Source organism: Hoplias malabaricus, chromosome X2 (genome assembly GCF_029633855.1).
Source record: "Hoplias malabaricus isolate fHopMal1 chromosome X2, fHopMal1.hap1, whole genome shotgun sequence".
In the NCBI taxonomy this organism is placed as follows: Eukaryota; Metazoa; Chordata; class Actinopteri; order Characiformes; family Erythrinidae; genus Hoplias; species Hoplias malabaricus.
Genome location: NC_089819.1, coordinates 26,951,687 through 26,965,597, shown reverse-complemented (window position 1 = coordinate 26,965,597; position 13,911 = coordinate 26,951,687). Strand labels below are relative to the sequence as shown.

Here is a 13,911-nt window from a genome sequence, read left to right as displayed (position 1 = left end):
TAGAGAGACGGACTACAACACACTACAACAAAATGTGACTGATGATGAAAGGGATGAGACTAAGTTCATTAAATAAAACGAACTGAAGAGGAAACAGAAAATGTACAAAGACAAAAGTAGATTTCTGCTTAATTCAGACTCATTTCATGGGGAGTGAAAAGGGGGTAATTATATATATATATATATATATATATATATATATATGTATATATATATATATATATATATATATATATATATCGCTGAGGTGCTGCTTTTTATCGGACAACGTATCAGGGTCTGGAAGAGTCTCTCTGTTTCATAGAGGACACTCAAATATGAGGAGTACGAGAAAACTGGGATTCACCCAAGGCCTACAATGAGAATATCATAACTGGCCAGTGAAAACCCTGTATCTCTCTGTGTGTGTGTGTGTGTGTGTGTGTTGAACACAACAGCTGTCCTTCACACTGTGTGTAAATCTCATTATGAATGAGATTTCAATCTTTTTACATTGACTTCCAGTGAGAGTAAAGATTTCTCCTTCTGTAAAGTTACTCTTTGAGAGATATATGTTTTTCTTTGGTCAGCGACCGTATGGTGATGGAGTGCACATTTCCGTTTATAAAGATCCACCACCTGTGTGTCCCACTCCAGAGAGACTGAGAACAACTGAAGGAAAACATCCCACAGTGTGTCTGTCTCTGTCTGAAACACACACAGCTCCTCTCTCCCTCTACAGTGAACTACATCAGTCACAAACTACACTGTACACACACAGCTCCTCACTCCCTCTACAGTGAACTACATCAGTCATAAACTACACTGTACACACAGCTCCTCTCTCCCTCTACAGTGAACTACATCAGTCATAAACTACACTGTACACACACAGCTCCTCACTCCCTCTACAGTGAACTACATCAGTCATAAACTACACTGTACACACACAGCTCCTCACTCCCTCTACAGTGAACTACATCAGTCATAAACTACACTGTACACACACAGCTCCTCTCTCCCTCTACAGTGAACTACATCAGTCACAAACTACACTGTACACACACAGCTCCTCTCTCCCTCTACAGTGAACTACATCAGTCACAAACTACACTGTACACACACAGCTCCTCGCTCCCTCTACAGTGAACTACATCTGTCACAAACTACACTGTACACACACAGCTCCTCCCTCCCTCTACAGTGAACTACATCAGTCACAAACTACACTGTACACACACAGCTCCTCTCTCCCTCTACAGTGAACTACATCAGTCACAAACTACACTGTACACACACAGCTCCTCTCTCCCTCTACAGTGAACTACATCAGTCACAAACTACACTGTACACACACAGCTCCTCACTCCCTCTACAGTGAACTACATCAGTCAAAACTACACTGTACACACACAGCTCCTCTCTCCCTCTACAGTGAACTACATCAGTCAAAACTACACTGTACACACACAGCTCCTGTCTCCCTCTACAGTGAACTACATCAGTCACAAACTACACTGTACACACACAGTTCCTCTCTCCCTCTACAGTGAACTACATCAGTCACAAACTACACTGTACACACAGCTCCTCTCTCCCTCTACAGTGAACTACATCAGTCATAAACTACACTGTACACACACAGCTCCTCACTCCCTCTACAGTGAACTACATCAGTCATAAACTACACTGTACACACACAGCTCCTCACTCCCTCTACAGTGAACTACATCAGTCATAAACTACACTGTACACACACAGCTCCTCTCTCCCTCTACAGTGAACTACATCAGTCACAAACTACACTGTACACACACAGCTCCTCTCTCCCTCTACAGTGAACTACATCAGTCACAAACTACACTGTACACACACAGCTCCTCGCTCCCTCTACAGTGAACTACATCAGTCACAAACTACACTGTACACACACAGCTCCTCGCTCCCTCTACAGTGAACTACATCTGTCACAAACTACACTGTACACACACAGCTCCTCGCTCCCTCTACAGTGAACTACATCAGTCACAAACTACACTGTACACACACAGCTCCTCTCCCTCTACAGTGAACTACATCAGTCACAAACTACACTGTACACACACAGCTCCTCTCTCCCTCTACAGTGAACTACATCAGTCACAAACTACACTGTACACACACAGCTCCTCACTCCCTCTACAGTGAACTACATCAGTCAAAACTACACTGTACACACACAGCTCCTCTCTCCCTCTACAGTGAACTACATCAGTCAAAACTACACTGTACACACACAGCTCCTCTCTCCCTCTACAGTGAACTACATCAGTCACAAACTACACTGTACACACACAGTTCCTCTCTCCCTCTACAGTGAACTACATCAGTCACAAACTACACTGTACACACACAGCTCCTCTCTCCCTCTACAGTGAACTACATCAGTCACAAACTACACTGTACACACACAGCTCCTCACTCCCTCTACAGTGAACTACATCAGTCATAAACTACACTGTACACACAGCTCCTCTCTCCCTCTACAGTGAACTACATCAGTCATAAACTACACTGTACACACACAGCTCCTCACTCCCTCTACAGTGAACTACATCAGTCATAAACTACACTGTACACACACAGCTCCTCACTCCCTCTACAGTGAACTACATCAGTCATAAACTACACTGTACACACACAGCTCCTCTCTCCCTCTACAGTGAACTACATCAGTCACAAACTACACTGTACACACACAGCTCCTCTCTCCCTCTACAGTGAACTACATCAGTCACAAACTACACTGTACACACACAGCTCCTCGCTCCCTCTACAGTGAACTACATCAGTCACAAACTACACTGTACACACACAGCTCCTCGCTCCCTCTACAGTGAACTACATCTGTCACAAACTACACTGTACACACACAGCTCCTCGCTCCCTCTACAGTGAACTACATCAGTCACAAACTACACTGTACACACACAGCTCCTCTCTCCCTCTACAGTGAACTACATCAGTCACAAACTACACTGTACACACACAGCTCCTCTCTCCCTCTACAGTGAACTACATCAGTCACAAACTACACTGTACACACACAGCTCCTCACTCCCTCTACAGTGAACTACATCAGTCAAAACTACACTGTACACACACAGCTCCTCTCTCCCTCTACAGTGAACTACATCAGTCAAAACTACACTGTACACACACAGCTCCTCTCTCCCTCTACAGTGAACTACATCAGTCACAAACTACACTGTACACACACAGTTCCTCTCTCCCTCTACAGTGAACTACATCAGTCACAAACTACACTGTACACACAGCTCCTCTCTCCCTCTACAGTGAACTACATCAGTCATAAACTACACTGTACACACACAGCTCCTCACTCCCTCTACAGTGAACTACATCAGTCACAAACTACACTGTACACACACAGCTCCTCGCTCCCTCTACAGTGAACTACATCAGTCACAAACTACACTGTACACACACAGCTCCTCGCTCCCTCTACAGTGAACTACATCTGTCACAAACTACACTGTACACACACAGCTCCTCGCTCCCTCTACAGTGAACTACATCAGTCACAAACTACACTGTACACACACAGCTCCTCTCTCCCTCTACAGTGAACTACATCAGTCACAAACTACACTGTACACACACAGCTCCTCTCTCCCTCTACAGTGAACTACATCAGTCACAAACTACACTGTACACACACAGCTCCTCACTCCCTCTACAGTGAACTACATCAGTCATAAACTACACTGTACACACACAGCTCCTCTCTCCCTCTACAGTGAACTACATCAGTCACAAACTACACTGTACACACACAGCTCCTCTCTCCCTCTACAGTGAACTACATCAGTCACAAACTACACTGTACACACAAAGCTCCTCTCTCCCTCTACAGTGAACTACATCAGTCATAAACTACACTGTACACACACACAGACAGCACTAGAGTTCAGAATCACACAGATGAATAAATAGAAATGATGTGTGTTAGAAATATATACTGCACTGTTAACATCTAGATTCAGTCGTTTCAGGACGTGTGTAGTGCACTACAGAGGGAGGATGGAGGGATTTGGGATTAAACCTGTGTGTCTGTCTCATACGTCGTGGTGTTTTGACACCACTTCTTAAGCAGTACAATAGCCCCCTAGTGGACTGGTGTGATAATTACTGTTGTTTATTTTCAAGATTGTGAAGAAGATGCTGAAAGAGGCTTCTACGCCGACAACATTCTTCCGTTGTAAAATAATCAGATTTAATAAAATGAAAAGAACAGCATCTTAACAAACTCCAATGGACCGCTTTCTGAGGAGTGTAGCCTCATGACATGTTAACCTCACTGTTCAGCTTTTATATCTTGGTCAGTGTCAACATATGGTGAATACTATGGCTTTTGTATACTTCATTTACTGTCCTGGTAAAGAGAGATAACTCTAAAGGACTTCCTGTCCTGCCACCTCCAGGAAAGCTTACCCAACATTCCATTCTCACAGAGACAAAACCCCTATATAGGCACAGATTTAAGAACATTGGGTCATTCCATGTACTGCACACACTTAATAACATACGCATATTTGGGCATTAAATTATACATCATTTGAATATACATCACTACATTAACATTTAAGACATTTGGCAGACGTTCTTATCCAGAGCGACACACAAGGTTACTGGTATTACAGCTAGGCCAACGCAGTGTTAGGAGTCTTGCCCAAGGAATCTTATTGGTGTAGCACAGACTGGTTGCCCGGACCAGGAATCGAACCCAGGCCCCTCACTTGACAATGGTTACCACTGGACCACACCAACCACTATAGTGTTTATACTGGTTTACACCAGTATTCGGCAAGATCTGAGGTTTAACTGTAGATGGATATGGGTTCACTATTTGGCAAACACCAGGTCACACTTGCCCTTCCCTCTCTGTGTTTATAACCTTTTTGAGTGTTGTCTTATTCTAAAGTGGAGCCCATGTCACTGCACAGTCTCAGGCGGAGAAGGTGCAACCTCTGTCCAAAGGGTGTGTGGAGAAGTGTGAGTGATTCACATTTAATGTTTGTGCTTTGTTTTGTGATTTTTTTTTTACAAAGCATCATCACAAAGTTTGTATTTCACTGTGGGGTCTAAAAAAAAAGTAGACCCTGACTGGTTAATTTTAACATTTTATCAAACAATATGCAAAACGCACAGAAAAAAAAATCTATTTTGTTTTTTAATGAGGACAAAAGTGTTAAAAGGGTTAAAGTGTGAATCTGGAGCCCACCAACCCACACACTGTGAAACAAGACCCCAGTCAGTTTTCTGTGCGCTGCCTGTGTCAGAAACACAGGATAAAACGAGCCGTTCTGATTCTGCTCCGCTTCTGACGTCAAGTGCAGAGACTTTAGAATGGCCCCACCCCCTCGTCTGAGTCTGTCCAATCACAGCGCTGGACCTGTGTTTATGTGAGAGCGCAAAGACGAGGTTAAACTCAGCGAAACAGACACAACGAGTGCGGAGAAATAAGAGCACTGAGTAAAAACGGAGAAGAAAGAGAACAGAGTGAAAACGGTTAAAAACCAGAGCTTCTGCTCCTCGCTCCTCACTGCTGTGCGCTCGGGGTCGGGGTGAACAGCGAGCGGCTCATTATCATTTAAAGGAACAGGTGCTGAAAGCGGGCGTTCTGAACAGGGCTGTTTACACAGGGGGAGAACACTGCTGTGGGGCTCGTGGGGTTTGGACCAAAGCAGGTCACAGACGTTTCATTAAGAAACAGAACTGTGTTCCTCTGTGGAGACGAGGGGAATATGCTTTCTTTATTCCTGGTTCCAGGTTTTCTCTCTCTCTCACTCTCTCTCTTTCTCTCTCACTCTCTCTCTCTCTCTCTCTCTCAGCAGACAGCTCTGGAGCCACAGAGTGAAACACTGGGACTGTAACAGACAGAACTCTGCATCATTTCCACATGTGTATCATATCTCACTGTGATCTGACCGCGCTGTAAACAGTGGATTAACCATGACTCTGTCCTCACTCTGTCCCTTTATCTCTGGCTCTGGAGCTGATTCAGACACAGCCACACAGCGCCCCCCGCTGGTGACGTATGATAGGCCTGTTCCAGCAGGGCTGGTTACTAAGGCTGTGCTGTACCTCTCTGCGCCAATGATGTTCTGTTAGACCCCCTTTTTAACCCTGCAGTGGAAAAGAGGCCTTTGGGTGGATATTCCTGGAGAGGCCAAGGTTCTAAGAATCCTGAACGGAACCGGTTCTGAGAGCCAGAGCTCCCCTGGGGCAGGTTTGTATCTGTCTCCTCTCTCCTCTTCTTCTCAGATGAGCTGCACCTTGTAGAACACAGTGTAGGAATCATACGGAATCACTGTGATGGATACTGTTGGTTATTTCTCAGTGGTGAGAACGACTGATTGCACCTTTAAGTGCGTGTCTCCGTCTCTCTCCGGCTGCGGATATAAACAGACAGCAGGTGATTAGCGTTCGCCGCAGGAGACGCAGATGTGTGTGGAATAAAACCTCTCCATTACACACCGGTCAAACTGAAACCAATTCTCATTTAATTCTCCCAATAAACCTGACAGCCAGCCAATGTCTCTCTCTCTCTCGCTGAACTGCTCCACCTCTATCTCTCTCTCTCTCACTCTGCTCCCATTTCTCTCTCTCTCTCTCTGAACTGCTCCATCTCTATTTCTCTCTCTCACTCTCTGCTCCCATCTCTCTCTGTCTCTCTCTCTTTGCTCCCATCTCTCTCTCTCTGAACTCCTCCATCTCTATCTCTCTCTCTCTGCTCCCATCTCCCCCAGTTTCTCTCAGGACCTAATCCTTTCTTACTCAACTCTCTCTCCATTTTGCTCCTTCTCTGTTCTTTCCTCCTCACATCTCTCTACCTCCATCCATTGATACATCATTATTTTTCTGCCTCTATTTCTCTCTCCCTTCTTGTTTTCCTTTTCTCTCTCTCTCTTTCTGATAAATCATTGATTCTCAGTAACTAATCACCACACAGCTGAGGCCAGTGAGAGAGAGAGAGAGAGAGAGAGAGGAGGGAGAGAGATGGAAGAGGGGCAAAAAAGAGAAAGAGCAGAGAAACAGACAGGGAGAAGAAGAAACAGAAACTAAAACGAAGGATTAAGGAAGAAATAAAAGGAAGATGTAGAAAAAATGAAAAAGGAAAAAATGAAAGAGAAACAGACAGAGGGGAAGAACAGAGAAACAAAGAGAGCAGCAGAGGAGAGAGAGAGAGAGAGGGGCGAGAGAGATTGGGTCAATACTGGGTCAGAGGGGTTAACTCCTGGTCGTGCTGTGAGAGGTCTTCTGGGGTCGTTATCCGAGCGGAAGAGTGGAGAGTCTCTTTCATCCCTCTGTCTCCCTCTCTCTCTTTCTGTCTCAGTCTCTCTCTCTCTCCCCCTGTCTGTCTCTCTCTCTCACTCTCTCCCTCCCTCCCTCTCTCTGTTTCCTGTAATGAGAGGAGAGCGCTGGTCGATAACGTTTACCTTCGACACAAATGCTCTGAATCCTCTTGAGCTGAAATCGATGGTGTATTAGTGACTCCCCGCCCCACCCCCTCTCCCTCTCCACCATCAACACTCACCTACACCACCCCCCCCAGGCACCCACCCCCCGATCACAGAACACACTAAGAACCCCACATCACTAATCACTGCCATCAGAGACCTCACCTCACACCGTTACAGATTTAATGAGGAACACCGTGTTCTGGATTTTAAACTCTCCATTATCCCCCACCCCCAGTTGACACTTTCACACAGTCTCACTCACTCACTCAGTCACTCACTTAGTCACACACTCACCCAGTCACTCACAAACTCACCCAGTCACTCACTCAGTCACACACACCTCCAGTCACTCACACACTCACCCAGTCACTCACACACTCACCCAGTCACTCACTCAGTCACACACTCACCCAGTCACTCACTCAGTCACACTCACTCAGTCACACACTCACCCAGTCACTCACACTCACCCAGTCACTCACTCAGTCACACACACACCCAGTCACCCAGTCACTCACACACTCACCCAGTCACTCACTCAGTCACACACACACCCACCCAGTCACTCACACACCCACCCAGTCACTCACACACCCACCTAGTCACTCACACACTCACCCAGTCACTCACACACCCACCCAGTCACTCACACACTCACCGTCATTCACACACTCGCCCAGTCACTCACACACTCGCCCAGTCACACACACACTCGCCCAGTCACTCACACACCTAGTCACTCACACACTCACCCAGTCACTCACACACCCAGTCACTCACACACTCACCGTCACACACACACACAGTCACTCACACACTCACCCAGTTATTCACACACTCACCCAGCCACTCACACACTCACCCAGTCACTCACACACCCACCCAGTCACACACTCACACAGTCACTCACACAGTTACTCACACACTCACCCACTCACACAGTCACTCACACACTCACCCAGTCACTCACACACTCACCTAGTCACTCACACACTCACCCTGTCACTCACTCACCCACCCTGTCACTCACACACCCACCCAGTCACTCACACACTCACCCAGTCACTCACACACTCACCCAGTCACTCACACACTCACCCTGGCACTCACTCACCCACCCTGTCACTCACACACCCACCCAGTCACTCACACACTCACCCAGTCACTCACACACTCACCCAGTCACTCACACACTCACCCTGTCACTCACTCACACACAGAATGACAGAGTGAGGCGAGGTGCAGATATAATGTCCAACCTTTATTCCGTACATTTTTAAACCATGAATGTTCATTTCATTTTTTTTTCACGCCTAAACTCTACTAGTTTGTTTGTATACAAGAGTCTAAGAAAACAACTGCACAACACCACAATGTCGACAGAGACAGTCCACCAGCGTCCACTCGCGCCGGCCCTCGGGGGGCGCTCCCTTCTCTTTTAGAGTTTGTTTCATCGGCTCTTTGTCGGAGAGAACATCCGCAACCGTCCAATCAGAACCTGTTCCTTATGTCCACTTTGCATAGATGGCAGATGATGGCCACGCCCCCCCCACCCCTTTGTTTTGTAAAAACGTGTCCTCTGATTGGACAGATGGGTTTCCATGGTTTTGCTCTGGCGCTTTTTTCTAGAAACATTTAAAAAGTCTAATAAATTTACAATGTCATTTTTGTTTCCAAGGAATATCAACAAGATATTTACAGTGGATTTTACAGAACGCAAACCGGAATATCGGAATACATCTTCATCTGCATATCTCAAAGGCCAAAACCCCAAAAAACAAGCAAAATAAGAGAAAACTCGGTAATGTAACATCGTACACTTTGTCAGCACTGTCTCCGGGTACCTTCAGTTACAGCAACATTGATCTAGTCGAGTCCGCCAGGGTCAGTGACGTGTCTGAGCGGAAAACTGGGATAAATACGGAGGAAAAGGAGGGCGAGTGGCTCTGGCATGATGTCAAATTCAACATAAATTCATAAAAATAATGTCTGTACACGAAAAGGCAGTCGGAAAAGTACAAACTCACTCAGAATCTCACTTTTCACACAGAAAAGGAAAATGCACTGATTAATATATTAATATTAATATCAATATCAAATTTATTCACGCATTTGGCGAGCGATTCGCACTCCGTTTCGAAGCTGACGTTAGCTTCCTCGCTCCATTACAAAACAAAAGCTCCACCAATGTGCTTTTACAAATCATTAGAATTATTTTTTGTACAAATTTTACAGTTGTGTGTGTGGTTTACTGCTGTCTCGAGGGGAAGGGCTTGCGCTGGGACAGACGTGCTAAGACTTTGGCGCCTGTTTAATTTCTAAAGAAAAATAAATAAACACATCTGCTTCTAACAGAATTCCCCCATTTACCTGCTGCAGGGAGGAGAGCTTTTGTAGGAAAACAACTGGTGAGCACCAGAACCCAGGCAGTGAACTCTAAATATCATCAAGTGAATTCTGAACGCTATGCAGTCAACACCAAATCCAACGTGGTGCTTTTCCACTGCTTAGTCCCTACTCTACTGGATTGTTGTTGTTGTTGTTGTTTGGGACTGAACACAGCTCCGTCATCAGTTCAGACAGATCAGTAGAGTTTGTTCCTTCCTTGTTGCAGCGTCCAGCTCTCGCAGGATTCATTCGTCGGCCACCGATCCAAGGAGCGTTTGAACCTCTTCAAAAGACCACGGCGTAATTTTACGAGCTGCTGTCGGATAAAAACAAACGTGATCTCTGCTGCAGCTGGAGATTTTACAGATGGAGAGTTGGTGCTGGTCGTCTGCGTTGCGTGGCGTAGAGTGATGACTCTCTCTGGACAATCAGCGCTCTGCAAGGTTTACACGCTCTGAACCACGAGAGAACAGCCACTAAACAAGAACCCGCTTCCAGAACCAGGACCTGATTCACTGGGTGGAGGAGCAGAAAAGGCGGGTCGAGTCCAGTAGAGCAGGGACCATGTGTATCTGTGGTGTACGGAATACTTTAACGTGAACCAAATATTATCTCGTGTCTCTGACTCTCACCATACAGAGTATCTGGTGCGCACCAGTTGTTTTCCTCAAAAAAACCCATTTCCCCCATTTCAAGTTTATGTTTACACTTCACTGTTTGTGCATGTGATCTCTCCACAGAGCATGCATTAACTCATTCTCACTTAGTAACCAAGCCACACAGTTTCCCCAGGGGGCACCAAAGCTTTCACAAAACGGCTTGTACACGTCGGACCGAGGGGGCAGAGTCAACAGTCTCCAGTCTTTAGACCTGCTCTTGTGGCGTTACCGTGCTTCCACCTCTTTGGGGTTCCGAGAAGGCGAGTACTCTCTGGGTTCCTGGGCGCTGAGGGGTGTAGTCCGTCTCGGGGAGGAGGTCCTGGGGATGCTAGGACCTGCAGGGACTAGGGGTGGGGGGGCACTTAATGCTGCCGTGGGTGGGGTCCTGGCTAGTGCCGCGGAGGGGCTCAGCCGTGGATACGGAATTCCTCCAATGTGGGAGATGAACGGCGGGATATGAGGCAGGTTTCCTTCGATGGGAGACTGGTGGAGCTGGTGGATCCTGGCTCGGTCCAGTTCCTCCCTCAAGTGAAGGCGCTCCCTCTCCTCCGCCTGCTGCCTTAGACGTTCCTGCTCTCTCCGGATTTCAAGAAGATGATCCTGGTGGGAGTAATCGTGAGATTCCCTGTCTCTATAAGCCCGCTCCGGGTCATAAACGCTAGGAAAACGATGCCCAGGAAAGTCCATTCTCCTTTGAAAGTCTAGGTTCCTGTAGGCTTCCCTAAGAGGGTCCCAAGAGGTAAACGGATGAGGTAGGCGTTCCCGACCGGCCGCCAGCGGGTTCACGTTCATGAATGGTGCCATCCGTGCCCGATCCAGAACATTTAAGCTGCCCATCTGGTGCATGGCACTCATGGGGAATGGTAGGGAATGAGGCATGGGAACACCGTGCAGAGAGGCTGCATTCGGAAGGTCGTTCCTCTGAGGAGAGGGAGGTGGCGCTATCGAAGGCTGGGATAAGGATATCGCTGGGTGGGACGTATTTGGTGGTGCTGTATTTAAATGAGGATGAGGATGGTGATGAAGGTGAGGGAGATTCAGAGCATGAGGATGAGTGTGAGGGTGAGTATGTAAAAGGGGTGGAGCCTGAGGGGCTTGATGCCCAGGTTCCGACCCCACCACCACCACATCTTGGTCCTCTTTGCGCTCCTCCTTAATTTTCATGTCGTTCTTGACCAATGACAAACTCTCCTTCCTCTCCCTCTCCCTCTCTCTGTCGCCCTCCTTCATCAGAACGCCCATCTTGACACCCGTTTCGTTCAAGATGTTCTTGGAATACGGCGAGGGGGTGCGCCGGAACGGCTTGCAGGAATCCGCTGAGGAAGCGCTGCGCTCCATGGAGTCTTTCCCAGGAGATCGGCTTTCTTTCACTTTAACGTCTGCCATTAACGCTCCGTCTTTCTCAGAGTCGCCTCGAGGGGCGGAGCCAAGGCTGCTGGAGCGAATCAGGTTGCTTATCTGGTAGCTGATAGGAGCGGAGGCGGGAGACGAGTGGTTGCTATGGCGATTGCGATCCACAGAATCCCTGCAAAAGAGAAAATGTTAATATTCACATTTTCAAGAAGCATTTTCTCCAATGATTTTTCACTAATCTGATACCTTGTGGCCAGGATGAGTCAGAGATTCTGTACTATATTTAAAAAAATGGTCACTTCCATTCAGAGGACCCACTCTATGGAGCAGTGGTGGACGAAGTATAAACATCACGTACTGAGTTAAAGTACAGAAAGGAAAATATGATTCCAGTAAAAAGTTCCTGTTTAGATTTTCATTCGAGTAAAATGCAAAAGCATTTTCCTTCCTATTGACTGAAGTATCGACAATAAAAGTATCATGATTTATTACGGCTCTAACGTCCTGTTATCATTTCTGTAATGAGACTCTGGATTAATCGACTCATTTCAGATAAAAACACTTCAGAGCTACTCTTCATTTCAGCAACATTTCACTACAGTGTCATTAAGGATTCTGACACTGATCTCTATTAAAAGTATCATAAAGAACTAGAGGGTGAAAGTTCGTGAACTTGGCTTGTCATGTGTTGCTAGCATCATTGCAACATTAGCTTATATGCTGCTTAATAGCTAACGTTAAATTTATAGATCTATCCAATACTACCTTTAAAATACCACCAGCTTAAAAAGACTGCTTTGATTGACACTTTACTAAAAATTCCACCTTAAAATTTGACCACCCATTTGATTTAGAATTTTATCTCAAATAAATGACCACTTCAAATAAACCTTAAAACCATAAAACACTGCCAATACAATTTAAACACCACATATAAAAAATTCCACATTAAAAAATGGTCATTTAAATTAGACTTCCACCTTAAAAAAATACCACATCAAATAACCCTTAAAACCTTAAAAAGACCACCATTGCATTTTGACTGACACCTTTTAAAAAATTCCACCTTAAGAAACCCACAATTTTATTAAGATGTCCACCTTAAAAATAACGTTATTTGGATTTCCACCTTAAAGATGACCTTTAAAATCTTAGAGACTGTCTGTATATATGTGTCCCTCACACCCCTCCCCCTCACTCTCTCTCTCTCTCTCTCTCTCACACACACACACACACACACACACAGCTGAATCCAGAATTCAATGAATTTCTACAGGGGTCCACCCTCCAAACAAACTTGTGTAGTTCGGAAAATTTTCCTGAAAATGTTTTAGCCAAATGTACCGTAGCGACAAGGACACTCTGGAGATCGATTTGTTGTAAAAATTTAGCAGTTTGAGCAATAATTGATCGTGTTATGACGAGTTAATCACAGAACAAATTATTGAAAAACTGCTTGCTGAGTCACTCTGAAATACATTGAACTCTATGGGAGCCAAAACCTCCCTAGCGCTGAACAAAAATTAAATGTTTCGTAACTCAAAAACTGTAACGTCAAACGATCCCAAGTTTGCAGTAGCTAGAAAGGGGTAATATCTCTACCATTTAAAATTTAAATGAAGTCTCTAGGTGAAAGTATAAAGAAGTTAAGGGGAAATGTTCGGCTGAAAAGTGAAAAAAACTTTCCGGGCAGAGGAGCTAGAGTGTGATGACAAGTAAATGGAGTGATGGATTCAAGTAAATGGAGTGATGTTGAAGGAGGGATAAAACGGGACGGATGTGGGCGAGAGGTCTGAAAAATGACATGCTGAGTCTCGGTGTGCCCGGGTCCAACCGTCTGAAATCCCGTGGCCGTAGCTTCAAAATTGACAGAGTTGGAGCAGGTTGAAATTTTGGCCAATGCATTCCTATGGGAAAAATTCCCAGTTTGGAAGCTCGTATTCCAAAATCCGTAAGTCGAATCATTCGAAAAAGCACAAACAGCCCAAGTTGGTGTAGGATCTATG

At 45.7% G+C, this 13,911-nt stretch overlaps 1 protein-coding gene across 7 annotated transcripts in view; it reads right to left on the bottom strand.

Moving 5' to 3' along the window:
* Positions 1-8,752: 8,752 nt before the first annotated feature.
* LOC136676387 (autism susceptibility gene 2 protein-like) overlaps positions 8,753-13,911 on the bottom strand; it is a 33,121-nt gene continuing 27,962 nt past the window's right edge. For all 7 annotated transcript variants that reach the window (XM_066653356.1, XM_066653361.1, XM_066653358.1 and 4 more), the window contains one exon: positions 8,753-12,077. In XM_066653356.1, the coding sequence (XP_066509453.1) occupies positions 10,778-12,077 (1,300 nt within the window). In that variant the 3' untranslated portion in view covers positions 8,753-10,777. The remainder of the gene's footprint in view (positions 12,078-13,911) is intronic.